This window comes from Candoia aspera, chromosome 3, assembly GCF_035149785.1.
Source record: "Candoia aspera isolate rCanAsp1 chromosome 3, rCanAsp1.hap2, whole genome shotgun sequence".
Classification (NCBI taxonomy): domain Eukaryota; kingdom Metazoa; phylum Chordata; class Lepidosauria; order Squamata; family Boidae; genus Candoia; species Candoia aspera.
The window spans coordinates 138,012,934-138,040,321 of NC_086155.1; the positions used below are offsets into that span (position 1 = coordinate 138,012,934).

General features: G+C 37.8%; 2 protein-coding genes across 6 annotated transcripts in view; both read left to right on the plus strand.

The window, feature by feature from the left end:
- PPP1R3G (protein phosphatase 1 regulatory subunit 3G) overlaps positions 1-27,388 on the plus strand; it is a 1,059,979-nt gene that overhangs the window by 226,681 nt on the left and 805,910 nt on the right. The window lies entirely within an intron of this gene.
- The window catches only part of FARS2 (phenylalanyl-tRNA synthetase 2, mitochondrial), a 258,123-nt gene that overhangs the window by 135,834 nt on the left and 94,901 nt on the right, over positions 1-27,388 (plus strand). For all 5 annotated transcript variants that reach the window (XM_063298847.1, XM_063298851.1, XM_063298848.1 and 2 more), the window contains exon 6: positions 26,943-27,103. In XM_063298847.1, the coding sequence (XP_063154917.1) occupies positions 26,943-27,103 (161 nt within the window). The remainder of the gene's footprint in view (positions 1-26,942; positions 27,104-27,388) is intronic.

The window sequence follows — 27,388 nt, forward strand, 5'->3', positions numbered from 1 at the left end:
AGAGATCTACCTTCAAATTCCCATTCAGCCACATAATTTATTGATGATCTACAGTTAGTAATTCTTTCTTAGACTAAGAGAATCAAAGACTCAAAGGGTTCTTCTGAGCATAAAATGGAAAGGAATGAGGGCCACATAATATTCCCTGAAGCTCTTTGAAGGAAGTTTGGGATAAACATATAAATTAAGAGTGTATTGTTGCATTTTCTTTCAACAATTATCCGTGGTTAATTTCTTGATGATTTACAATTTCAGGACTGCATTTTCTTACAAGAGTTTAAAATGGTCTATAATTAGTACAACTGATAACAAATAACATTAGGGCATAAATTAGTCCATTTAATCTGGTTTTTAAAAATATAACTTACTGTTATAATTAGAAACCTATTAAAATCTGCTGAAATATTTTGCTCTGACATCTAGGGCTGGAAATCAACATTCATGATGTTGATATTTGTGATTAACACTGTTAACAGTATCTGTAATTGCTGTAACTAATGGTCACCATCCAGTGATGGATTGAAGTAAATGATAGTCAGCTTCAACATTTTATTTTGGGTTGTAACTGTCAGCAGTATCCCTTTTGAATGATCACCAGTGCTGTGTAAGTAGAACAACAGCTTTCTCTAGGTAGTGCAGCTCTAAAAGCTACTGTTAAATTCAAACCAGAAATAAAGGGCACATGTTTTTGAGAGGCTGTCAGGCTTTCAAGGCTATGTGAGTTTCAAGGGCAGTAGCGTTAGCTTGGGGAAAAGGGGTGGTCAGGACTTCTCTTGAGAGTTTCTGTGTACATGATTAGTTTTGTAAGTGTGTGTATGCATAGCAACAAAAGACTCAGGTGCCCTTCTTGGTCTATACACCAGGAAAATGTAAGACAGCAGTCCTCTAATAAGATAATAAGTAGTACTGTTCTCAAATTCATGAAGCATTTGTACTGAACAGGAAGGAGACATACGGCATATATTTTTATTAAGTAACTGCTATACAGGAATATCTAGCCAGCTGTGAAGAAAATTAAGCATTCATTTTAAGAGATGTAGGCTTTCATTGAAGTAATGAGGAGTGTCACACCTGGGGATGGGGGGGGGGGTTCCCAGGACCCAGCCAAACTTCAGCATTCAAAGTCCTTCATGTTAACCAAGTTTTGTGACATAACTCAAAGATAGAAAATCTTAGTTTCAGCCATACATGGCTAATCCTTTAAGGAGCATTTAGATTATTTGTCAGAAAAACAAACAGATCCTCCTTCCCTCTTTCACCTGCCTGCAAAGATTTCAGAAAAAAGGATGAAATACAGCAATTTTATTTATAGCTTTCTTGCTCTACATTCTGAGCTTAACTAGTTCTCTGCTTGCAAAGGACAGTTTGGGTTACTATTATGAGGAGTGTGGCCAATGTAAGCTGTATTTAAATATATATATAGCTATTCTTAAATTCTCCCTTAGAGTTAATGGAGAACATTCATTCTGTTAGCTGGCAATCTCTCTTGGCTAGCAGAACACTGATTTTCTTTTTTGGACTTTCTCAAATCCTCTTCGACACGATCCCTTGAGCTTTGGTCTGCCACCATGTTTGGGAAGTTTTTTTCACCCAGGAATTCTTTGGTGGTTTTTGATCCATTAACTCGTCTATCTGGGAGATCATGTGCCCAGACGACAAGTAGAGTTTAGCTGCTCTGCTCTGTCACAAGGAATGTTTAGAATGGAAGCCAGAGACGTGTGTGTGTGTGTGAGAGAGAGAGAGAAAAAAAACAGGCAAAGGTGGTTGCTTTAGTAGGATCCAAGCCCTGGTCATTTTTCTCTGGACTGGTATTCTATTGCAATGCAATGGCCACATCTTGACTGTTCTGACTACCACCACAATGGACAGTGTTGATGGAAGCCGGCTTTCTTTTCCTACCTTGCCCTTGATTGTCCTCCTCACCCTGATAGAATTTCAGCAATATAGTACTTTCCTAGCTTTTAAAAATTCACATTTAGGCTTATTAGAAGAGCGTGTTTCTACTGTTTTGGACTACAATTTTCACATCTAGCCAGTACATTCAATGATGTGTTATTTGGAGATAATGAGAATTCTAGCCTAGCACATCTCAAAGGCATTAGATGGGGAAGGTTTTATTTAAAAATGGGTTTATTGTAATGGCAAAATAATACAGGGAAATGTAGTTCTGTATAAGTGCTATGAATTTCTTGTTAGAAATAATTTTATTATGGTAGTATGAAACTACCGTTATTTGTAGGTGTTTTTGTTTGAAGTCATTATGGTTAACTGGTTTTAATCTTTTTTTTTTAAGTGTGGACACATATTTTACAAAACTTACCAACAGCTTTTTCTTTAATTTGCTAATAGAAAAGATTTTTAAAATAATCTGTTCTGCTAAATGATATTAATTGAACACTACATGTTTAATTTGTATAAGTTATTTCACTATTACCTCTATAACAGATTTGCTGAGGCTTGCACCATGGAAGAGTGTAGTTCTGAAATTTCCTGTCCTAGAAGACCTTTGGATACCACATCTTGATTCCAATTCTTTGGAGTAGTGGCTTGGTAATTCCTGTTGCTACCACCTGTTTTTTTTTAAGCCTTATATGGCATCTACCCCCTAATCCTAGCATGTGAGAGAGATAGGGTTCTCACGTCCAGTGCTGTCTTTCTCAAGATTAAAAAATAAAAATGCAGAAATTGAAGTAATTTCACTATTGCCACCCTCTACCCATGTAACATAGTGACTAGAGGATTTAGCCTTTCCTTCTCCTCTTTGGGAGATAAACCAAACTCAGTTCTGACTGCTGCAAATAGAGGTCTCTGCCAAGATCTCCAAAAAGATACTGGAAATGTTCAAAATATTATTACAGATCACAGGAGATTCTTTCCCTTTCTCTCCCTCTCCAAGAACATAGCCTGAAATAGAAATGAAACCCAAATCATGCAGTTTCTCAGAAGCTATTGGGGAGATGGAAGACCTTGTTCCTTACTCAGCCTCTTTCTCTGGACTTTTCTGGGGATTTCCCCTTTGTTTAAAAAGGACCATTTTTCCTATCACTAGCAGAGAGAGGAATCTTATGTCTACCTCATCCAAACCTTTTTTTTTTTTAGCAGAAACTCTTCTGGAACATCTGCAACATAGCATTGACCTTCATTGCAAGAATAGGTATTTTTTAAAAAGAACCTTAAAGTTTTAGTGCCAGAATTTGTAATAATAGTTAGGCACTCTTTTAAAGGTTTCCATAATTCAAAAAACTTAAATCTACAGCCTTTTGTGTATTTTTTATAACTACCTTCTCCTTTTTTCAACCCTTTCTGTGAACTTAATCTTTCGTCCTTGATTTATTTCCCTGTGAAGCTGTTTCTAATTTTTCAGTTTCTCGTCATGCTGGAAAGCTTGAATATTTTTTTTAATGTTATAATGCTTGTTAGATCTTTCTTAACAAAAGTTTTAATTAAGATTTTAGATTTTTTCCTTTGCATATTCTCCTCTGTCAGACTGAAAGGCTAAAATTTCCTTGTGTGATTAAAGAAAGTTATGAGACACAAAATCAAGAATAATTTGTGTCCTTTTCTCATTTTCTTCTGTCTCTTTTTTACATGTAGTACAATTCTAGTACATTGAGTTCAATAAGCCTTTCTCCCAGGTAAACCTGCAGTCTTAATGATAAAAGATTGGCATGACTATATTTCTGTAGATGTTAAATAAACTCTCTTTAAAAGTGTTTATTTTCATGATTAAATAATGAATTATTATATTTGCAAAATCAGAGCAGAAGCTTCAAAGCAAAAAAGTGTTATACAGTAACAGTGTTATACAGTTATACAAAATGAGCTAAAAGAGGCATCCTAGTCAACTGATTTAATAATTGCTAAGTAAAGAATATGGGCCCACACAAGATGTTGGAAACTAGACTTAACATGAGTAAGGATAAAACACAGAGACAGTGCCACTCTGTAATAAAGAAGTTGTTAGTCTATAGAACCATACAACAACCTTTATTCCTGAGGACACTGAGGTAGATAGGATTAAGGAAGGTTTGCCCTATTTACCTGAAAGGAAGATGGCTGTGAGTTTAAGACGATTTTCTCATTCTGCAAAGGAAGAGTGGACAGGGTTAGACACTTGCATCCACAGTCATATTCTTGGTGAATCTTAAACCCCTCCCATTTCAAAAATAATTTAGAAAAGCACAGATATTTGCTTTTGTGTGGCCCCTGATATTGTAGCTGATGCTGCATACAACCCTAGAGCTGAAAATATTGCCTATCTCTGATTTAAAACAAAAACAAAACTGATCTCTACTAAGTATAATAAACAGATATATTGCCAGTAAATAGAATTGGCCACCTAATTACTACAATTCGCAATTGGCTGAAATTCTCTTCAGCCAAAATACTTAAGAGATTTTGAAGGATGTGTGAAAAGTTTTTAAAAAAATCCAGTGGTTAGGCACATTTCTTGATTTTACTTACAATAAAGCAAACACAGACATTTTTCCATAATTCCTGAACCCTAAATATCCATCTGCACGCAGTCTAAATCTCTTTCTCACCATTGTAATTCTCATAATATTAGACAATTGATTCACAACCACTCCTTAGTTCAACTATTCCATACTCAGTAGCTACTTGACCATTTGAAACTGTAAACAGGAATCCTACTGAAAAGCCCAGCACACTGTGCTGTGACTAATGTCTGTGTTACACAGGTCAAAGAGCAACATAACACACATTCATTACTATATAAAGTACCACACTATAAGAGAAAGTTGAACTGCAGAATAGAGCCCTAGAGCAGCCGGGTTGCAGCTTTTTGTACATCTTGCTCTTTCCTTTGTTTCAGCATTGACCTAGTTCATTAATGTTAATTTTATTAGTGCATTTGCTTAGTTTCTGCAACTATTAAACGCTTTTAGGGGCTTCATAATTTGATTTTGTCAATGCCAGTTTTTGCATGATACAAGCCCAATTATTGTTGCCTGAAAGCAGTTTTTATTCTACCCAGATATATCTTACACAGATAAACCAAATTATGTATTTGTAAACTTATGCTTGAATCATTTGGTTATATGGTAAAAGCTTATTTTACAGAAAAGTGCTCAGCAATGGTACATTTGTCTTTTGGTTTTCTCTAGTACCAAACTGGCAGTCTTCTCTCCCCTTTCAGCCCTAACTAGGAAGCAAGAAGAGAATAAATATATAATAAGAACGAATTAATAACTTGCTACATATGTCTTTCATCTGCAGAATAGGACTAATATTTTTTTGCTCTTGGTTTATTGTGTAGAGGGGCATGGAGATAGCCTTGAAGAAAGTATAGGGCAGCTGTTGCAGAAACTTCAGCTTAGCCAAGGAAGACAGAAAGGGGTAAGGAAGAAATTTAAGATTGGCCCACCTTGAATCTCTTGGACATAAGAGGGAAGGAAAGAAAAACACTGTCAAGTTTTCAAGATACTATAGCCTATATCAATAAAGTAGAGTTCTAGTATTTCTTGTGGTATCTGTTTCCTGACCTAGTTTACCCCAAAGGGCTGACAATTAAGCCATTCATTTGCCTTTCCAAAATGATTTACCCTTTAAAATGGGAGGATTGTCTGAATGATAAATGATAAAGGAAGCAGATCAGGGTTTTTGGATTTTTATTCATGCTTTTGGCGGCGGGGGGGGGGGAGAATAATTTCAAATTCAGAATAATCTTCCTTTTGCCCCATCCAGAATCTTACAGCCAACCTGCATTATTGCTTTTATTAGCCTTTGCTACCTGTATGCCACGCTATCATCTTTTGCAGTAATTTCTGGTCTTCTTAAGTATGTGATCTATGTTTAAGAATAGCATAATGTGAGGAAAAAGATGAATTCTGATGTGTACAGCTCCTTTTCCATGGAAACCAAAAATACATTTTTTTCTTAGAAAGGAAGTTGTAATGTTTGAATTTGCAGCTCTCATATTACTTGGTTCATTTAAGCTGGATGAGTATTCTAGGAGTCGCCATCCTAACCCAGGTGAAAAACACCAAGATGGAGAAAGTTAATGCAGAATAAAACAGCTCTGTTTTTCTCCATTATAACATTATATCTTATTTCCATGAAATAAATTTAAGAGCATATAATTGAGACTATGGGTGTATTGGGTTGAATGTTAAAATAATAATCTATAATACTTTCCCAGGAAAGAGTCCAGGAGGAATTCAACACAGAGAAATTTTCTTCTGAATAGTCATGCTTAAAATTATGCTCCATGGGTCTTCTCATCTGAGGCTGCTGTTTGGCCTCATATTAATTGACCTCTGCCTGTAGTGACAAAAAGCAGTATTATACATGCTGGTAGTGATTTAGTAATGTCTTTGTAATGTAATGGAAATAATCTCAGTTGATCTATAGTCCTCTGAATCAAAACCAACTTAAATCAATGAGTGATACTAGGAAAGAAAAATGACTTATTTAGGGCACAGCGGCTTAATGAGAAAGCAAATTTCTCAATTGAAAAGATTTCAGCTTCAATCTCTAGCATCTTTATTTAAATGAATTTTAGGTAACAAGACCACTTTCAGAGACTCTGGAAACTTCCTGCTACACAAAATAGGTAGCATATGGCTAGAAAGGTAAACCAGAAGTTAGAGTTGTGCAGTATGTCTGCTACAAATAGCCATCATGGAGATTTGAGCTTTTGTCTATACATAGGTGTTTGTTGGGGCAAGGGTGGGCAAATGACAGAACATACATCACAATGCAAGCCATTATGTACTTATGACCAATATTGTGATAATATGTGATGCATATTTTGTCTTTTTTTTGGTCATCACAGTTTGTACTGAATGCCTAAGTAGCAGTAACCTTTCCTGCAAGAGACAAATTCCCTAAAATTCTTGTAGTCATAATTACAGTACTTGGTGCCCAATATATGAATACCTATAAGAAGTACATATAAGAAACTAATATATACCACCACAGAGAGTAGTTGTAACTAAACTTACCTAATATTATAGATAAATCATAATTATAAGTAAGTTTAGAGACTTGATATGAATTACTTACAGACTGTCATACCTAGTTAGTACATCTTTGTTAAGCTTTTGCAGAAATGCAAGAAACAGCAAACTGGAAAGGATGCTTAATAAAGCAATCAACTTTCAAAACAGCTTTTCTTTCTAACTTGTTTTGGACACTTTCTGAAATCACCAACCTAAAGGTAAGTTGACAAAATAGATTGAGGACAGCACAGAATGAAGAATTAAAACCAGACATTACTTTCATGGCAGGATATACAGGGGTTTTACAGGAAACCAGATCCCTAACATCTCTGCAGTCCCAGTAAAAAGTAATGAATAATATAGATAATTTGAAATCAAAACCTAGAAAGCTGAGCACAACCTAGCATCGTATGTGATATAAAAGGTAATATATATCCTGATAAAGAGTAAATTCTTTAAATTTGGGGAGTTTAAGGAAGTTTGTTGATTGTGAAAAAGGGTTTTGGTTTTTGGTATTCCTGAGTCTCCAGATTATTAATAATGAGGCTTCTTTGAAGAAAAACTAAGCATAATTCATATACTTGATAATGTTTCTTGGTATGTGAGTTTACAAAGGTACATTATGTTATTCTTCTGGACCACATTAATCCAGCCATTCTGAGGGTGGTGTGGTGGTTTTCTGAACTGGAAACAGTTTGCAGTATTCTGGACCTCAAGGATTCAGATTGCTTTGGAGGTCTAATTTCAGGAAAACCAGTGAGCCACCCTTGGATAGTTGGCTTGGCATGTCCTGGAAGAAAAACAGTATGGTTACCAGTATGGTAGGTTTGGCACATCCCTAATTTTAATTAATAAATATATTTTGTTTTGTTTTATTTGTATCTTAGCTTTTTCATACATAGAGCAGGTACATCATGTGATCTCAAATTTTATACATAACTCCCTAAAAGATAATATTGCGAAAAGCTTTCCTGTATAGGCTAAATTTAAGTTTTCCATTGCTTTAAATTCCTCTCCTATATACTCTATAATTGAGCTTTTGGGGCCAAAAGGTTAGTGCCAGTTGTTGGGATTTTTGTTGGACAAAAGATTGTCCTTCCTAACTGAAAAACAAGCAGGCAAGATAGAATGAGCCCCAGCAGTTATTATCCTAGAAGGGTTTCAAGTTAGCATTCCTTTCCAAAGGGCACACAAGTAAAATGTTTGTTCCAAAGGACACCAACTCAAATGTTGTTCTGATATTTTATAACTAAATAAATCTGCATGTATATTTGGTTAGCCTAGCACACAATTAGCACAGGACTTAATCAATTGCCTAATTATTTTTGTTGATGCCCAACAATAATCCCTAAGCAGTTATGGTGCAAAGCTCACTGCTTCACATGGTATGTTCTATTTTCTAATCCTGTTCTCCAAACATAAGCCAGCTTGTTTCAGACATTTTTGAAAAATCAGATGTTGTCATACAAGCTGCCAGTTTATGGTTGGAAGTATTCCAGTTATAATTATATTGTGATATACAGTTTTTACTCTCAACAGTTTGTTAATCCTGAATTCACTAGGTCCAATTGTTAATTTAGCAGCTGCCAAGGAAGCATCTAGAATAAATAAAGGAGCTCATACTGGACTTACAATGCTTGACAAAGTCTTTGCTTTTGATCAGTTGTTTTCTAAGGAAGCCTCTGTTTCCAGAGAAAGAGATCAATGAAAGAACACTAAGCAATGACAAAGTTTTTCTTAGAAACAACTTTTCCACTATTCCATGCATTGTACGTATGAGTGTTGGATATCTTCTAGGAACCTGCTCCCACCTTCAGAGCTAGAGACAAAACCATGTGCTTCTGTTCCTGACAGGCACTCTAAATCTAGAGCAACACAGTGGCCGGCTACCTATCACATACAGTATCTGCCTGTGGCTTTTGGTATCAAAAGCCCTTAGAGCAGGAATAATGTGGAAAGGGAGATAAATGATAAAATCCTTCCAGGAGGTCTGGAAGTATTCTATTTACTTTTGACCAGAATCCTATCATGCTGTGGGTATGGCTCCAGGCTCCTTAACACATCAATTTGGAAAGAAGCCATTACATTTCTCCTCCAATGGATTCATCTCCATATCTATTTAGAGATTCATAGTCATCTAGAATAGATTTGTGGGGGGAAGAGTATAAAGAATCCATTCAGTTATTAAATCAGCATCTTCCAGTGCAATTACAATATTAAACTGGACTTCTTTAACAAGTAAAAGTTGTGTTCATGAAGCAAAATTTGAACAAATTGTGTCAGTGTGTGTGCATATACAAACATGGAACATTTTTATATCTCCCATCCTAAACCCAACAGAATTGTTCATTTCACATTACTGTTACTGTCTCAGAGTTCTCTATTTATATATTTTTGAAGTGTCACTCTCAGCCCTTGATGCAACTGGAAGCTGTTTCAGCCTTGAGGCACTGTTATTTATATAAAGAGGTATCATGTTTTATTTTGAGTGACAGAATCTCTCTTTTTTTCCATATACAGTAATAATAAATGCTCATTGTTTGAAGATCCATCAGTGTACTAAATGGATGGACCTTAGACCCAAAGAATAAGCAGTCCTAAGTACACCCACCATTGGAAAACTTGTGTTTTAAGCCTTATAGGATGTATTTAATACAGCCTATTAAATATAGGGAAATATATCCATCTACATGCATACATGCACTCACATTCTACAGCAGAAAGAAATACAGATACCCAGCAAACTGATTTTATGAATGAGTCACAGTTCTCCAAGTCCCAAAACAACATTGCAGCAACATCCATACAAAAGAAGAAGGTGACCCTGACTTCTGCAGAAATATAGTGGAAAAAACCTATAATGGACACCTGTTGTTGTTATGCTCCGTTGAATTGTAACTGATTCCTGGTAACTGTACGTATAAAAGCACTGTCTGTTGCCTCATTATACAATTGTTGCAGGTGCATTTCTGTAACATCCAATATTCCATCTATCCACCCCATGCATTGTTGGTTTCTTCTCCTTCCATCCACCTTGGCCAGCATTATCATCTTTTCCATAGATACTTCAGGTCCCTCATGATGTATGCAAAGTATGATCATTTATTTTCCATGATCCTTGCTTCCAGTGAGCATTCAGACTTGATTTCCTCTAACACTGAATGGTTGGTTCTCTTGGCTGTCCAAAAAATATGAAACAGGCTTCTTTTTTTCGCAAACCCCAGAAACAGCCAAATAGAGGAAGGTCAGTGACCACCAAATGCTGACTGGAGGAGGATGAAAATAACACACCTTGTTATTTTGGTAGGAGAAATGAAGTGAAACATCATAGAGGTTATGACTGATTGGAAAAATAAGAGGGAACACTCCACACTGCACTTGCTTGTCATATTGCAGAAGATGAATAGTTTTGTTAATTGATGAAGCAAATTAGATGTCTACATTTTCCATATGTATATGTATATATGTATATATATACTGCTTCAGCAAAGGATCGTTACCTTGTCGTGGTGCTGGAGCTTGAGCACCTCAATGATGCCATGAGCTAAACCGTGAAGGGCCACCCAAGACGGGAAGGTCATGACAGAGAGGTCAGACTAAATGCGATCCCTGGGGAAGGTAATGGCAACCCACCCCAGTATTCTTGCCGTGAAAACTAAATGGATCAGTACAACCAGAGATATGTCGGTATACCATCGGAAGGTGAGACCCCCAGGTCGGAAGATGGTCAAAATGCTACTGGGGAGGAACAGAGGATGAGCTCAACTAGCCCCAGACGTGATGACGCAGCTAGCTCAAAGCCGAAAGGACGGCTAGCGGCCGACGGTGCTGGTGGTGAACGGCGAATCCGATGTTCTAAGGATCAACACACCATTGGAACCTGGAATGTAAGATCTATGAGCCAGGGCAAATTGGATGTGGTTATTGGTGAGATGTCAAGATTAAAGATAGACATTCTGGGCGTCAGTGAACTGAAATGGACTGGAATGGGCCACTTCACATCAAATGACCACCATATCTACTACTGTGGACAAGAGGACCACAGAAGAAATGGAGTAGCCTTCATAATTAATAGTAAAGTGGCTAAAGCAGTGCTTGGATACAACCCAAAAAACGACAGAATGATCTCAATTCGAATTCAGGGCAAGCCATCTAACATCACAGTGATCCAAATATACGCCCCAACCACAAATGCTGAAGAAGCTGAAGTAGAGCAGTTCTATGAGGATCTGCAGCACCTACTGGACAACACGCCTAAAAGAGATGTTATTTTCATCACAGGAGACTGGAATGCTAAGGTGGGCAGTCAAATGACACCTCGAATTACAGGTAAGTATGGCCTGGGAGAACAAAATGAAGCAGGACATAGGCTGATAGAATTTTGCCAAGACAATTCACTCTGCATAACAAACACTCTCTTCCAACAACCTAAGAGACGGCTTTGTACATGGACTTCACCAGATGGACAACACCGAAATCAGATTGATTACATCCTTTGCAGCCAAAGGTGGCGGACATCTGTACAGTCGGTAAAAACAAGGCCTGGAGCTGACTGTAGTTCAGATCACGAACTTCTTCTTGCACAATTTAGGATCAGACTAAAGAGATTAGGGAAGACCCACAGATCAGCTAGATATGAGCTCACTAATATTCCTAAGGAATATGCAGTGGAGGTGAAGAATAGATTTAAGGGACTGGACTTAGTAGATAGGGTCCCGGAAGAACTCTGGACAGAAGTTGGCAGCATTGTCCAGGAGGCAGCAACAAAATACATCCCAAAGAAAGAGAAAACCAAGAAGGCAAAATGGCTGTCTGCTGAGACACTAGAAGTAGCCCAAGAAAGAAGGAAAGCAAAAGGCAACAGTGATAGGGGGAGATATGCCCAATTAAATGCAAAATTCCAGAGGTTAGCCAGAAGAGATAAGGAATTATTTTTAAACAAGCAATGCGCGGAAGTGGAAGAAGACAATAGAATAGGAAGGACAAGAGACCTCTTCCAGAAAATTAGAAACATTGGAGGTAAATTCCAGGCAAAAATGGGTACGATCAAAAACAAAGATGGCAAGGACCTAACAGAAGAAGAAGAGATCAAGAAAAGGTGGCAAGAATATACAGAAGACCTGTATAGGAAGGATAACAATATCGGGGATAGCTTTGACGGTGTGATCAGTGAGCTAGAGCCAGACATCCTGAAGAGTGAGGTTGAGTGGGCCTTAAGAAGCATTGCTAATAACAAGGCAACAGGAGACGACGGCATCCCAGCTGAACTGTTCAAAATCTTGCAAGATGATGCTGTCAAGGTAATGCATGCTATATGCCAGCAAATTTGGAAAACACAAGAATGGCCATCAGACTGGAAAAAATCAACTTATATCCCCATACCAAAAAAGGGAAACACTAAAGAATGCTCAAACTATCGAACAGTGGCACTCATTTCACATGCCAGTAAGGTAATGCTCAAGGTCCTGCAAGGTAGACTTCAGCAATTCATGGAGCGAGAATTGCCAGATGTACAAGCTGGTTTTAGAAAAGGCAGAGGAACTAGGGACCAAACTGCCAATATCCGCTGGATAATGGAAAAAGCCAGGGAGTTTCAGAAAAACATCTATTTCTGTTTTATTGACTATTCTAAAGCCTTTGACTGTGTGGACCATAACAAATTGTGGCAAGTTCTTAGTGGTATGGGGATACCAAGTCATCTTGTATGCCTCCTGAAGAATCTGTATAACGACCAAGTAGCAACAGTAAGAACAGATCATGGAACAATGGACTGGTTTAAGATTGGGAAAGGAGTACGGCAGGGCTGTATCCTCTCACCCTACCTATTCAACTTGTATGCAGAACACATCATGCGACAAGCTGGGCTTGAGGAATCCAAGGCTGGAGTTAAAATCTCTGGAAGAAACATTAACAATCTCAGATATGCAGATGATACCACTTTGATGGCTGAAAGCGAAGAGGAACTGAGGAGCCTTATGATGAAGGTGAAAGAAGAAAGTGCAAAAGCTGGTTTGCAGCTAAACCTCAAAAAAACCAAGATTATGGCAACCAGCTTGATTGATAACTGGCAAATAGAGGGAGAAAATGTAGAAGCAGTGAAAGACTTTGTATTCCTAGGTGCGAAGATTACTGCAGATGCTGACTGCAGTCAGGAAATCAGAAGACGCTTAATCCTTGGAAGAAGAGCAATGACAAATCTCGATAAAATAGTTAAGAGCAGAGACATCACGCTGACAACAAAGGCCCGCATAGTTAAAGCAATGGTGTTCCCCGTAGTAACATATGGCTGCGAGAGCTGGACCATAAGGAAGGCTGAGCGAAGGAAGATCGATGCTTTTGAACTGTGGTGTTGGAGGAAAATTCTGAGAGTGCCTTGGACTGCATGAAGATCAAACCAGTCCATCCTCCAGGAAATAAAGCCAGACTGCTCACTTGAGGGAATGATATTAAAGGCCAAACTGAAATACTTTGGCCACATAATGAGAAGACAGGACACCCTGGAGAAGATGCTGATGCTCGGGAGAGTGGAGGGCAAAAGGAAGAGGGGCCGACCAAGGGCAAGGTGGATGGATGATATTCTAGAGGTGACGGACCCGTCCCTGAGGGAGCTGGGGGTGTTGACGACCGACAGGAAGCTCTGGCGTGGGCTGGTCCATGAAGTCACGAAGAGTCGGAAGCGACTAAACAAATAAACAACAACAATATATATACTGAAAACTTTAGGGAAGATTTCAATAGGAACTAGGATCTAGACTTATTTGTCATTTGTGCTGCTCTGGTAGATTATAATTAGCTGGCTTCCTCTGTTACTACCTGAATATTTTTCTATAAATAAGATTGACAGTTCACATAGATGCCATCTTTTCTCATACAAGTCAATAAGGGTGAGAGAGTAGCCCAAGAGTCAACTCATCTGTTTGAAAACCTTATTGGTCCTAAACCTTGAAAAGATGTATCTAATTTGCTACCATTCTTAGTTTGGGGAGAGAGGGGGAACAGAAGAAAATGGTGGTTCATCTTAGTAGAAGCGCCTTAGTACAATTGTGCCCAGCACCAAATAGTGCTACAAGAAGCAAAAAAGTGGGATGGCAGTAGCAGAGATCTCAGGGAACTATTATTCTAGGCTTGCCTTAAATCTTGCTTGCCATTTATCAGGCTATGTTTCATAGGTATTATATTAGAGAACTGAGCTAAGCACTTCAAATACCCCTGAGGCCCAATCAACATCAGTAAATAAAAATTGTACAATCACAGCCCATATTTTTTTCTTCTCAAAGAAAATCTTTCCCTGTATTAACCCTATGTATATATGTAGAAAGGGAGTCATGACATTTATAAGCATGTAATCCTTTACCTTGCCTTTATATACAGTACAATCTAAAGACTTGTTCAGGTCATCATCTTGCTGAATTTTCCACTGCATGTAGTGATCTTGAGAAAAATGCATTTCCCAAAGGCTATATAGCAAGCAGATGCTGGAAGATGACTTCAGAGATCTTCACACTCTCCCCACCCCCCACCCCTTCTGCTTGCTATGGTTTTCTAACCTCTGATTCCTAGCTTTTCGTATTAATTCAGGTCAAAAGCAGGAGGAAAGGGGCAGGTATTAGCTGAATCAATTGGCAGGTGGGAGATTTAATGATTCACGGAAGGAAGGTTAGTTTATATTTGTACTGGGTCAGAAATAAACCAAGTAACCTCCTATCTGAGAGGAAAATAGTTCAACTTAGTCTTGGATCAACTGAATTTAAGCTGTAGAAGGGACCTTGCACATCACTGTTTTGGTAATAGGTATTAAAACAGAGTTTTGAGAGTACACTATGATGACATTGCAAGCAGGGACAGAGTTTTAATTGTATTTTCTTTAATTTGTCTGGCTGTTTCACAGCTAAAGAACAATTTTTGATCTATGTGAAAGAGAAAATGATGGTTTGGGCACACCTTTAGGGCTAACTGAAATGTGAACTGAGTTGTTCTCTAGAGACATCCACCACAAATTTCATTGTGTGCCCTCCTGTAACCTTCACCTCAAGGTTTCTCAACCAGTACTAAATCAACATGAAAATAGATGAGGCCAAATAAGGAATAGTTAAGACACTACAGAGTGGTAGAACAATCTATTGGTTAAATACCTTATAGATAGCCAAAGGGTATCTTCAACAGTGAAGTTTAAATAAGGTTGTGTTAAAATCAGTTCTACTGTAAATGTGAAAATTGTATTGGTTAAATGATACAATTCATTTTTCTACCCTGCATTTTATCCCACATTTACATCATTTTTTGGCACTAACGCACATAAAGAGAAGCTGAGTGGACCTCATGACAATTATATAAAGTCTGAAATGATGTCCTTTGCCTTAATAAATAGACATTGGTATTTATCTCTGATTTGATGTTCCATTTAAAAAACAAACAATTAGTTTGTTTTCGATTACTGTTATTTTCATGATACGAATGAAGCAGGTTCATCTTAAGGCAGCCAAATCCTTTTTTTCATTTGCCTTTGAGGACAAATGACTCAAAGTTACTGTAAAATGAGGCTGCCATGTACCAAGTCAGATCTTTGGCACACCAGAGGGGATCATCCTGTCCACCCCTAGGGCAGCATAGGTTCAAAAGTTCAAAGGCTGCATGCCAGCTGTCAAGATACAGAGATGGGTTTATATATGCACATACATCATTTCCCCCTTCCTTCTCCCTAGCTTATTAGCATTGTGAATACTAGTCAGTACTTTTTTCAGCTGTTCCTAATGTTAATCAGCAGGTCAGCAGGAAGAAAGACATTATGTGCGGTTTAGAACAGAGAACCATTAATAGAGCCTCCCTGTCCTGGAGCTTTTAGTGCTGATCAGCTTGGAAGTAGACTTCTAGGCCATTGAAATGGTCACAGGCTATACACAGGTATAGCTTTTTGAGATAGGCTTTTTAGGAGAAAAAATGGCCTGGCCAAATAAATGGTCCAAAACAAAGTTCAGGATTCAAATACAAAGGAAGTATCCATCAAAGAAAAACTTGTGTGTGGGGGGAGGGGGTGTTCCTCTTGTTTATAGCAAGCAATTCATAATCTGTAGTTGACGCTTTTAAAGCTAACTTCTCAAAATCACACCCAAGGCACACGGTGGAGTGGATCTTACAAAGATGTAACTGAGTAAGCAGGACATTACCTGGAAGGAGTTCTATTTCTCATGCATTTTTTGGCCCTGTGGTTGCTTGGAGTATACCCTTTGCCACCTAGGCTTCCTAGAGCTTAGTGGTTAATGAGCTGAAAGTTCAGTCTCAGAAGGGGAAATCCATGTATCCCAAGGGAGCAGGAATCCTTCATCTCATGGTTTCCAGAAATAACTTATGGGTTTACCTCAGGATGCTATAAATCATTCTCAGAAGAGCAGATGCCAAGAAAACTAAATGTAAACTTGTGTGTGTAGGACATTTACTCTGTTATTTACTATGATCCTTTCCTCAAAGGTTTCCATGTTGCTCTCTTTCTGGTTTCCCCAAAACATAAATAGTAAGTTACTCCATGCTATTATAGCTTATTTTCTTGCCTGAGTTTTCACTTTGGGGTGGTGTAGAGAGCCAGGGAGATGGCCTTGAGGCTAATATTCAGAAACAGTTAAAGTAAACAAAAAGGACAGAAGTATTCCATAAGTTATGGGAAGGGAGATAGTATTAAGAAATGACTCAGGCTGACTTTTCCCTGACTCATTGGAATAAACAAGGGAGGGAAGAAAAGTCTCAATCAGACTTGCAAGAGTTTGTTGTTATAGCCTATTTTAATGAAGTGTAGTTCTAGTCTTCCTGTGGAGTTGGTTTCCTGATTTAGCCTGCCTTGTAGGGCTGACAGTTGGTAGGATTTCTTGTTCTCCAAGCTGTTTCTGCTATATTGTCTAGCATTTATTTAACCCTCTGTTTTACCACAATATATGCATGAATCTAATTAAATCATCCTACTAATATGTCACCAGTAAACTTAAGTGAATAGGATTGGCATGCATAAAGAATACTCATATACCTTTTCATATTTAATCTGGCATCAGTAAAGACTTAAAGTTATGGAAATGAAGCCTTAATTGATTGATCATTTTGAGGTTCCATTATAGTTTTATTAATAGTCTAATTCTGATGAGGGATGTTGCTTTTCATGCATAAAATTATGTTAAGTAAGACTAGGTTGTTATTCAGATATTGAATACTGTTTGTTGAGCTGTTTTGAAAGGTCAAGACTAAAGCTGAGTCAGGAAAGAAGAAAAGAGTGAAAAATTGTTGGCAGCACACTTCTCTGCATATGGGAAGTAGCTAATTGCCTAAACAAATATACTTTTGAAAGACAGTTTTTTACTTCTAAGTCTTCTAAGTAATGGTTCTACCTTTACCTTATTATTTCTTAGGATAACTTACATCTTTTTATATTTACAACTACATGTGCATAGTGGTAGCTGTATATGACTGTCAGTTGAGGTTAGTGGAATATGACCTTTTTGTTAAATACTTATTATTTATTTAGAACATTTGTATAGCTGCCCATCTTAAAACAACTCTGGGCTGCTTACAACCAGTAAAACATTATAAAACCAACAGCAATAAAACTAAAACCAGAAAAACCTGGTGCCACAACCACACTTCTCTGATGCAACCCACATTCTCATCCCACCATGACCTCACCCTATCCCAATGCCTGGGAGAAGAGCCAGGTCTTGAATGCTCTCTGAATGGATAGAAGGGTAGGGGCCTGTCGAATCTCTGCATGATTACTTATTTTTTTTACTCTAAATATTTGTAGTCACAGACTGCTCAGGGGATAGGATGGATTTGGCTGCTGTTGTCAGGTTTCAGACCAGGCCTTAGTAAGAAATCACAGCTTTCCAGACAATTAATCACTTATTTGGCAATTGGCTTGACTTGATAGAAGACTTTCAGACACACTTCAGCTAGGTTAGGATCTTTATTCCAAACAAGAAAGATGCCATAAACTTATTGGCTACCATAGTACAAAGAATTCAAAATCTTTATATATCTGAGTTACAGAGTTTGAACCTTAAGCTTTCTCTTCCTGCCATTCTGAGTTAATGGATATTTGGCTGTTTGCTTGGCAGCCTTAAGTGGCTGAGATATGTTTATGTAATGGTCTTCTCTAGCTTGGGAACTGCTGGTTCCCCCCTTGCCAGTTTTAGCCTTTTTACTACCACTTACTTTATTTTCTCCTTCTTTTCCCCCTTCCTCTTTCTGGTTGTGGGAAGCTGGGTGGTATTGTGCCTCTCCTTTCATTTCTATTCCTTCTTTGATTGGAGCTGACAAAAGCTCTCTCCTTTCAGACCATTCCATCCTTCCATTCTCCTGACTAAAGACAGCAGGAAGGAGGGGAATGTTCATATCTTCAGCAGCAGGTATCCCCATTCCAGAACAATCTCATATTTGGGTGGGGCAATTTCTGCTTCTCATTAGTTGTACAGTTGTCTTCCTCCCCTCAGAGTAAGAACTGTTGGTAGGTGCAGAAACCTGACTGCACAGCCATTTAGGTGACCTGGACTTGTGAGGATATGATACCCCCCAGAAAATGGTATTTGGGATTGGAATTTCCATTGCTAAGCAATGCGGTCGTAAAGTGCGATGTCTCATGCCCACATCACTTAGCAACAGCAATCCCAGCAATCCCAGCAATCCCTTGTTGTTAAGGATTGTGGGTTGTTAAATGAGGACCTCACTTGACCATGACTTGTGACTTCCTGCCAGCTTCCAACAAGCAAAGTAAATGGGGAAGCTGGCAGGAAGTTGCAAGTCCTGGGAGGCTCGCAAGCAGACCAGTGGGCAGGTGAGAGCTTTGGAATGCAGCGGGGGGATGCTGTGGCACTGCACGAGTGTGGGTGAGCAGGGAAGGGACACCATGGCACCATGCAAGTGCAGGTGGGTGTGGAAAGGGTATCACATTGCTGCATGAATGCAAGCGGGCATGGGAGGGGTGCTGCAGTGCTGCATGAGTGCAGGCAGGTGTGCATGTGCTACAGAATGCAGTACAGTGTGTATCATCTTAGAAAAAAGATCAGTTCTCAACAAAATGGCACCCAAGCCTTTGACTCATGGTAGATCAGTTAAATAGCACAAGGATATTTTACTGCAAAATGTTGCGGTGAAGGGAGCAGATGAAACAGTCCAGATGGTTTGCTGGTCAGCAGCTTGATGTGGTGACAAGTAATAAAAAACATAGATCCTAAGATCTTTTTTTTTTAATATGGCATTGAAGTGAGATGCTTCTTGCTGGGTTCCAGATATTCAAGTGGTGTTTAGTATGTTGTCAGTGTCTGGAGAGGATGTTTAGTGGAGCTTTTTGTGTGGAGGGGTTTCTTTTAGTTATTGGAATAGTTGGTATATTGGGGAGAACTTTGCTGTCTGTCATGGTGTGGGAAATGGCATTGGTGGTGGCTTGGGAGGCTATAGAGCAGTGTTTCTCAGCCTTGGCAGCTTGAGGATGTGTGGACTTCAACTCCCAGGATTCCCCAGACAGCCGTGCATTTAAGAGGCTTGCAGCATCTAAGGAGGCTTTCCAGCATTCCAATGGCAGCACAACAGATGGAGCAGTACCATCAATCGGTTGCTGGCTGATCAGCTGGTATCAGGATGTCAATTCAGGCTGGAGGAGAACAGAGCTGGAAGAGACATTTTGATGACAGTGGGGCTGGTATTAGAATTGGGCTATATTATTTTTAAGATTCATTAAAAATTAAAGTCTAGCAATGTCTTACGACTTTAATTTTATGCAGACTCACAGGGAAGTAGCTGCTGCTGGAATCAGTGCTGCCTTCTTTTTTGCAAATATACTTAGGATCCACTGAAGTGTATGATCAGGTTTCCAGTTCATATGTTGTAGGTATAAAATATTTTTCCCCAAACATTGAAAATTTGAAATGAATCTTGCATGGCATTAAAATCTTGATTAGAAAAAAATAATTTGTGCACTGGGACATAAGCTGTAATGCACTGTAGTGACTGAATACAGGCGAGTATTTATCATGTGATAATTTTCTGCAATGTTTATGTTAGCTATATTATTTTATCAAGTGGTTCAAGTCCCACTGTTCAACAATTGTTATGGTTTTCTATTTAAGGCAGAACTGTAGCAAGATTCTTCTTCCTCAGTACTACTGAAGGAGATGTTCTATACAGAACATCACATTAATCTGGACTAACATGGTCAATTGTATTGTCCTGTTAAGTCAGGGGTGGGCAACCTGAGAACCACAAAAGTATAGAGCCATAGATAGATTCATTCATTTTTCATACTGATCTACAGGAAATTAACTGCTGGTTTCTTGCAAGTTGTAACGACAAAAAACAAGCAGTCTGATTTCCAAATGCAAGATGGTCGTTTGATCACATGTATATGCAGTTAAAGGTTAGGTAAATATGATGGTCTGACCCTAGTAAAGTGAACTTTAGTCGTCCTAAAGGTAGGATGGTAGCCTGGTAGAAAGCCTATGGGTGGTGAGAACCAGATTTACAGGGCAACATGTTTTGTAGGATCAACTTCATTATTTCTATTAAAGTATATGAAATGCTCATTTCACATGCCAGTAAGGTAATGCTCAAGATCCTGCAAGGTAGACTTCAGCAGTTCATGGAGCGAGAATTGCCAGATGTACAAGCTGGGTTTAGAAAAGGCAGAGGAACTAGGGACCAAATTGCCAGTATCTGCTGGATAATGGAAAAGGCCAGGGAGTTTCAGAAAAACATCTATTTCTGTTTTATTGACTATTCTAAAGCCTTTGACTGTGTGGACCATAACAAATTGTGGCAAGTTCTTAGTGGTATGGGGATACCAAGTCATCTTGTCTGCCTCCTGAAGAATCTGTATAACGACCAAGTAGCAACAGTAAGAACAGACCACGGAACAACGGACTGGTTTAAGATTGGGAAAGGAGTATGGCAGGGCTGTATACTCTCACCCTACCTATTCAACTTGTACGCAGAACACATCATGCGACATGCTGGCCTTGAGGAATCCAAGGCTGAAGTTAAAATCTCTGGAAGAAACATTAACAATCTCAGATATGCAGATGATACCACTCTGATGGCTGAAAGTGAAGAGGAACTGAGGAGCCTTATGATGAAGGTGAAAGAAGAAAGTGCAAAAGCTGGTTTGCAGCTAAACCTCAAAAAAACCAAGATTATGGCAACCAGCTTGATTGATAACTGGCAAATAGAGGGAGAAAATGTAGAAGCAGTGAAAGACTTTGTATTCCTAGGTGCAAAGATTACTGCAGATGCTGACTGCAGTCAGGAAATCAGAAGACGCTTAATCCTTGGGAGAAGAGCAATGACCAATCTCAATAAAATAGTTAAGAGCAGAGACATCACACTGACAACAAAGGCCCGCATAGTTAAAGCAATGGTGTTCCCTGTAGTAACATATGGCTGCGAGAGCTGGACCATAAGGAAAGCTGAGCGAAGGAAGATCGATGCTTTTGAACTGTGGTGTTGGAGGAAAATTCTGAGAGTGCCTTGGACTGCAAGAAGATCAAACCAATCCATCCTCCAGGAAATAAAGCCAGACTGTTCACTTGAGGGAATGATATTAAAGGCCAAACTGAAATACTTTGGCCACATAATGAGAAGACAGGACACCCTGGAGAAGATGCTGATGCTAGGGAGAGTGGAAGGCAAAAGGAAGAGGGGCCGACCAAGGGCAAGATGGATGGATGATATTCTAGAGGTGACGGACCCGTCCCTGGGGGAGCTGGGGGTGTTGACAACCGACAGGAAGCTCTGGCGTGGGCTGGTCCATGAAGTCACGAAGAGTCGGAAACGACTAAACGAATAAACAACAACAAAATATGAAATGCATTGATTGAAATGTTGGTGATTCACTTTCTTTTTTAAAGAAAGATCTCTAAAATGTTGACAGTCCCAGTTACTTTAAATGATAATATTTTTTAAAGTTTTACTTGTTAATTGTGATTGCTGCTCAAGTGGGCTTTAAGTGATGAGCAGAGATCAAATGTCAACACATACTGTTGTGCTTTTCTTTTGAGATTTGCTGACAATTCTCAAACTAGATGAGAAAGGAGCATGCAATTAAAAGCTGTCTGGCATACTTTTTTTCCTCTTTTTGTTATCTTTCAATTATGTATTTGGATAATGATGCACAATACACATTTTGACAGTAAGGATGAGTTTTAAAAGCCACCATGGCCTTTTTATCATTTCTGACAATTTCTAGGAGGAAATAAAACTGTGGTAATTGTCATTAAACTGTGATTATAGAATTGTGGAAGACAGACAATTCATTTGTCATCCATTTTTTAAAATGCAACTTATTTTGAAGTTATTTGAAAAACTGCTTATTTGCTTGAGTTTTCTGATGTTACATGTATAGTACATAGCCTGCTGGACATTATTATATTCTGTGTCCTACATCATGACTTGGTTGGCACATATGTGTTGCTGTGTTTTTCAGAAAGGAATTGTGGAATGTTTAGTTAGTTTGGTTTGGTTTGGTTTAGTTAATTTAGTTTAGTTGTATCTTACCTTTTTTTAAATTAAATACTGAATGTGACTGATCACTAAATTAAAATTAAAAATTAAAAAATCAGAAATTAAAAACAACTATTTTTACATATACTTACATGTTTTGACAGTACTTCTACAGGGAGGAAAATTAGGATCAAATACAATACCTGAGGGTTGCCTTGAGCTTCTGGAGGAAAAGTGGAATATAAATCTAATAGAATAATAATTTTTTTAAAAAAAATCCTACCTGTTATTCTTGTGACTGAAAGTTTTAAATCATAGCAGAGTGTCAGAACAGCTTTTTTGCATGTGGAAGATCATAGGTTTCATTGTTTTCACCTCCATCTAGGGCTGGAATAGGCTCTGGTTTAAAACTCTAAAGCAGTGTTTCTCAACCTTGAGAACTTCAAGATGTGTGGACTTCAACTCCCAGAATTCATGGCTGTCTGGAGAATTCTGGGAGTTGAAGTCCACACATCTTAAAGTTCCCAGGGTTGAGAAACACTGCTCTAAAGAGATCGTGCCAATCAGTGCAGGCAATATTGAACTAGAGATAGCAGTGGTCTGACTGTTTAAGATAGCTTCTTTTCTTAATGTACTCATAACTACAGCATTTTAAGCAGCCTCTGAACAATAAAACCCATTATTAGCACAATGTTAAATATAAAAATAACCAATACTCTAACCTTGAGTCACAAAAAGAATGCCCATGGTCATGATTAGGCACTCCTGCTCTAATTAGTTTGAACAAGACAACAAATATGTGAGTAAAATAACCCAAATTAAGTAGGTGTACCTGTGAACTTACTAACGGGGGCTAAGGTATGAAAATGCAAATGGAATTCTATCTAAGGGATTAACTCACACCATTTTGTAGGGTACTGCCTCCTACTCAGCCCTGCCAAGTGAAGACCAAAGTATTACCCCAAGTCTTAGGAAGTCAATTTACATTGCACTGCAGACCCATTTCTATTGTTTATATAGCCTTGTCTGTTTAAGAAATTTGCTCTCTTTTAACTCTGTTTTGTTTTTCAATTTGTTCTCAAAAAATTCTTGCACTGATTTGTTGCTATCCGCTAACCAGGACAAAGATACTAGCTTATTAGGGGATTATTATGTTTAGCAGTGTTCGATATTCTTAATTGTGAGTTATGGGTATGTTTATGAACCATATTTATTTATGACCACAAGGAGAAATGATTCATCTTCAGTCTTCATGAACATGCATAAAAGGGTATTTTTTAATATGAAGTCTTATGATATAACTACCTTAGGTTATACTATTCTTCATGTGAATTAAAAATTGTCTTCTATTCCTGTTCAACAGGGATAATAAGCTATAGTTGCTTGATTGTTGTGAAGAATAGCCAATGGACGTTCCTGGTTGAGATGGTGAAATCTTTAAATAGCTTTTATTGATGATGATGATGGTGATGATGATGATGATGAAGTTGAGAATTAGCACTGTCACCTTGGTGGCATCATATGTTCCTGATTCCTCTTTAGAATTTAACTTTTCATTATTTTGACTCTTGTAAAATCCTCCAGAATTCCCTATATAGCACAAGCCCAAGAACATTGTGAATAAAACTCTAATTGGGCACAATTTTGAACCTTCTGAGAGTGAAGAAGACTCACGCAGTTGCGAAAGGAAGAAGCACCATTGTAGGAAAGTTAGGCTGCATGCCAAAAGGACAGCCAAGGAAAACTGAAAAATAAACAAATTGGATCTAGACGGTATCCATCTTAAGGAATGGTGATATATAAAGGGTGATCTTTTAACTAACTATGTAAATATATCCCTAAAACGCCTGTATCAGAGTACCAGAAAGTGTCCATTGTAACACTAATTTTTTAAAAGTGGGATCCAAAAAATTACAGGTCTGTTAGATTTACCTGAGGTTTTTAGGAAATGTATTAAATTAAAATTACAGGTCTGTTAGATTTACCTGAGGTTTTTAGGAAATGTATTAAAGCCATTATAAGCCCAGAAGAACAAGAAGACTGTACTTGGCTTTTGCAAAATTATATCCTTTCTCACTAAACTTTAAGATTTCTTTGAGCATATCAGATTTTCAAAGAGACAGGGCAAAGCAGCAAAGACTGAACTTTGAAAAGTCTGCTAACATTCACCAAGCTCATGAGTAGTTTTAGTAGCCTTAGACAAGAAAAGTCCTCTTATTTTTGATTAAAGAACACCAGACAAAAAGCAGGAATCAATCAATTATCCTAAGTGTTAACAATGATTTCTCTAAATTCTTTTGGGTGGGTTGGTGTATTTGCTTATAAATAACCTGAAGTAAAGTACAAGCAGTAAACTGACTGTGTTTGCTGGCAGCATCAAATTATTAAGGGGTAGTTTGAAACAAAAGCAGAGGAAATGCAAAAAACAATAACTAGTTTATGTAAGAAAGATTACAACATTCAAGCCTGGGTATGTCTGAGTGATATAAAATTATGTACAGTCTGATTAAATGGATGAAGAAGTTAAACAGGACAATTGACATGCAACAACAAGAATATCAATGGAAGTCAAATATTAAATTTATTTTAATTTTGTTTTATTTATTTTATTTTTATCCTGCCTTTTTATTTTTACAAATAACTCAAGGTGGCAAACATACCTAATACTCCTTCCCCCTCCTATTTTCCCCACAACAACAACCCTGTGAGGTGCATTGGGCTGAGAAAGAGGGACCGGCTCACCCAGCCAGCCTTCATGCCTAAGGCAGGACTAGAACTCACAACCTCCTGGTGTCTAGCCCAGCACCTTAACCACTAGAGCAAACTGCTTACATTTATCATAAATTTATCATACATATAACAGAAAAAACTGGTATGAGATGTTTTACCATTTTTATATTACTCCAGTATTGATTGCCAAGATAGACAATTCATTTTCTAAAATTACTTGTAAATGCAGTAATCAGGTTGCATCCATTTTTCACATTTGGTGGCAATGTTGAAAAGCCCAACAATTCTAGAAGATGATTTATTGTAGAATAAAATAATTTTTAAAGGTTGAATTCCTCTTTCTGGCCAGTCATTTTTTGTGCTTAACATTATAAAGCCTTATATACCCATAAAATATACTGAGTTGGCATTGTATGTGATAACAGCTGTTAGAACACTTTATGCCTTTTATTGGAAATCATATGTAATATGCTCTATACAAGAATGGCAAACTAAGCTGTGATAATATGCATCAATGTCAAAAATAAATTTGTATTTGAAGAACAAGTCTAATACAGAATTTAATTCAACTTGGAAACAATTTATGGATTACAATTCTACTTACAGACTTGTACCACATGTGAAGTTTGGGATTCTGTTAACATAAGGCCTTAATATATTAGTTCTTGATTGATTTGTTAAATAAGGATAGAATTCTAAGATTAGATAGAACTCTTTATTAATTCCTTATGTGGGCTTATGATTAATATTATTGGCTATCAACTTGATCTTAATAATGTTCTGAAGTCTTAAATTGATAGAAAATACAGGAGGTCCTTGATTAGCAACTGCCACATTTAGCAACAATTCGTAGTTAGGACTGTGATGAAAAAGTAATTTGTGACCAAACCTTGCATTTACGATCTTTGCAGGTCTGTAAAGCAAAGTGGTTGCTAAATGAGGGACTACCTGTACTTCACTATGCAGCAGTAATCTAAGTAAGAGAATGAGTTTGGTGTAGCGGTTAAGGCACCAAGCTAGAAACTGGGACACTGTGAGTTCTAATCCTGCCTTGGCATAAAGCCAGCTGGGTGACCCTGGGTGACTCTCTCTCTTAGCTCTAGGAAGGTGGCAATGGCAAACCACTTCTGAAAATCTTGCCAAGAAAACTTCTGGGGCTAGTCCAGGCAGTCACCAGGAGTCAAGAGTGACTCCAAGCTTAAGCACATTAAGTTACTTAGACATTTTTATTTAAACTTATATTACTTATAACTTCTGTTTCATTTTCTTTTTTGTGTGTGTGCTTTTTTTCTTGATGTTCTTTTAAAATATTTACGAAAATGATTGAACAAATGAATAACTGAATGACTAATAGGAAAAGGGGGGAAAATGGGAGGTTTTTATGATTAATATTCAGAGTCATCATATGAAGCTGAATGGTAAGAGATTCAGAATAGTTACAAGGAAGTACTTCATATAACACACAGTGAAGCAAAATTTGTTACCACACATTCTTCTCCGTGACATAGTGGACTTTCATTTTCAGGGAAAATGCAATATGCATTAGGAAAGACAGAACAGCTCCATACAAGTGGAATCTATGATGGAATAAAGTAAGAAATGGAATGCTGGTTCACTTTTTTTTTTTTTTTTGGAAAAGTAATTCATTCTTTGGGAATTATCACATTCTATTTAATTTAATTCTGGAATCTACCCATTATTTAGCTAGTATGCTTTTTTTCATTCCCTCATAGTTCATTTTTATGCCCTGTTTTCTTTTTCTTTTTCTTTTTTCTGTAACTGCAGCTGGTGCTGAGAACAAAATTGGATGGGCATTTGGTCTAGGATTAGAGCGGTTGGCCATGATCTTGTATAGGATCCCTGACATCCGACTTTTCTGGAGCAAAGATGAGCGTTTCCTGAAACAGTTTGATGTACTTCGTATTGACCAAAACATACACTTCCAGGTAAGATTAAAATGTGAAAGCTGTTAACAGGATAATAGCAAATCATTTGGAATTTTATTTTTGTGGAAATACTGCATTCATTAAGGCAGCTGTTTTAAATCCTTCCTGAGAGAAAAGTATGTCAAAAATATAATATCTCTGTTGGAGTTCGTAATTATTGTGGATGTTCTTATAGTAATGGAGTACAGGCTAAAGTCCTATAATGCAGATACTTTGCCTGAGTAATCTACGGTACCATTTTGGAGCAGAAGGTGGGAGAACAGGCTGTTAAGACCATAATAGCAG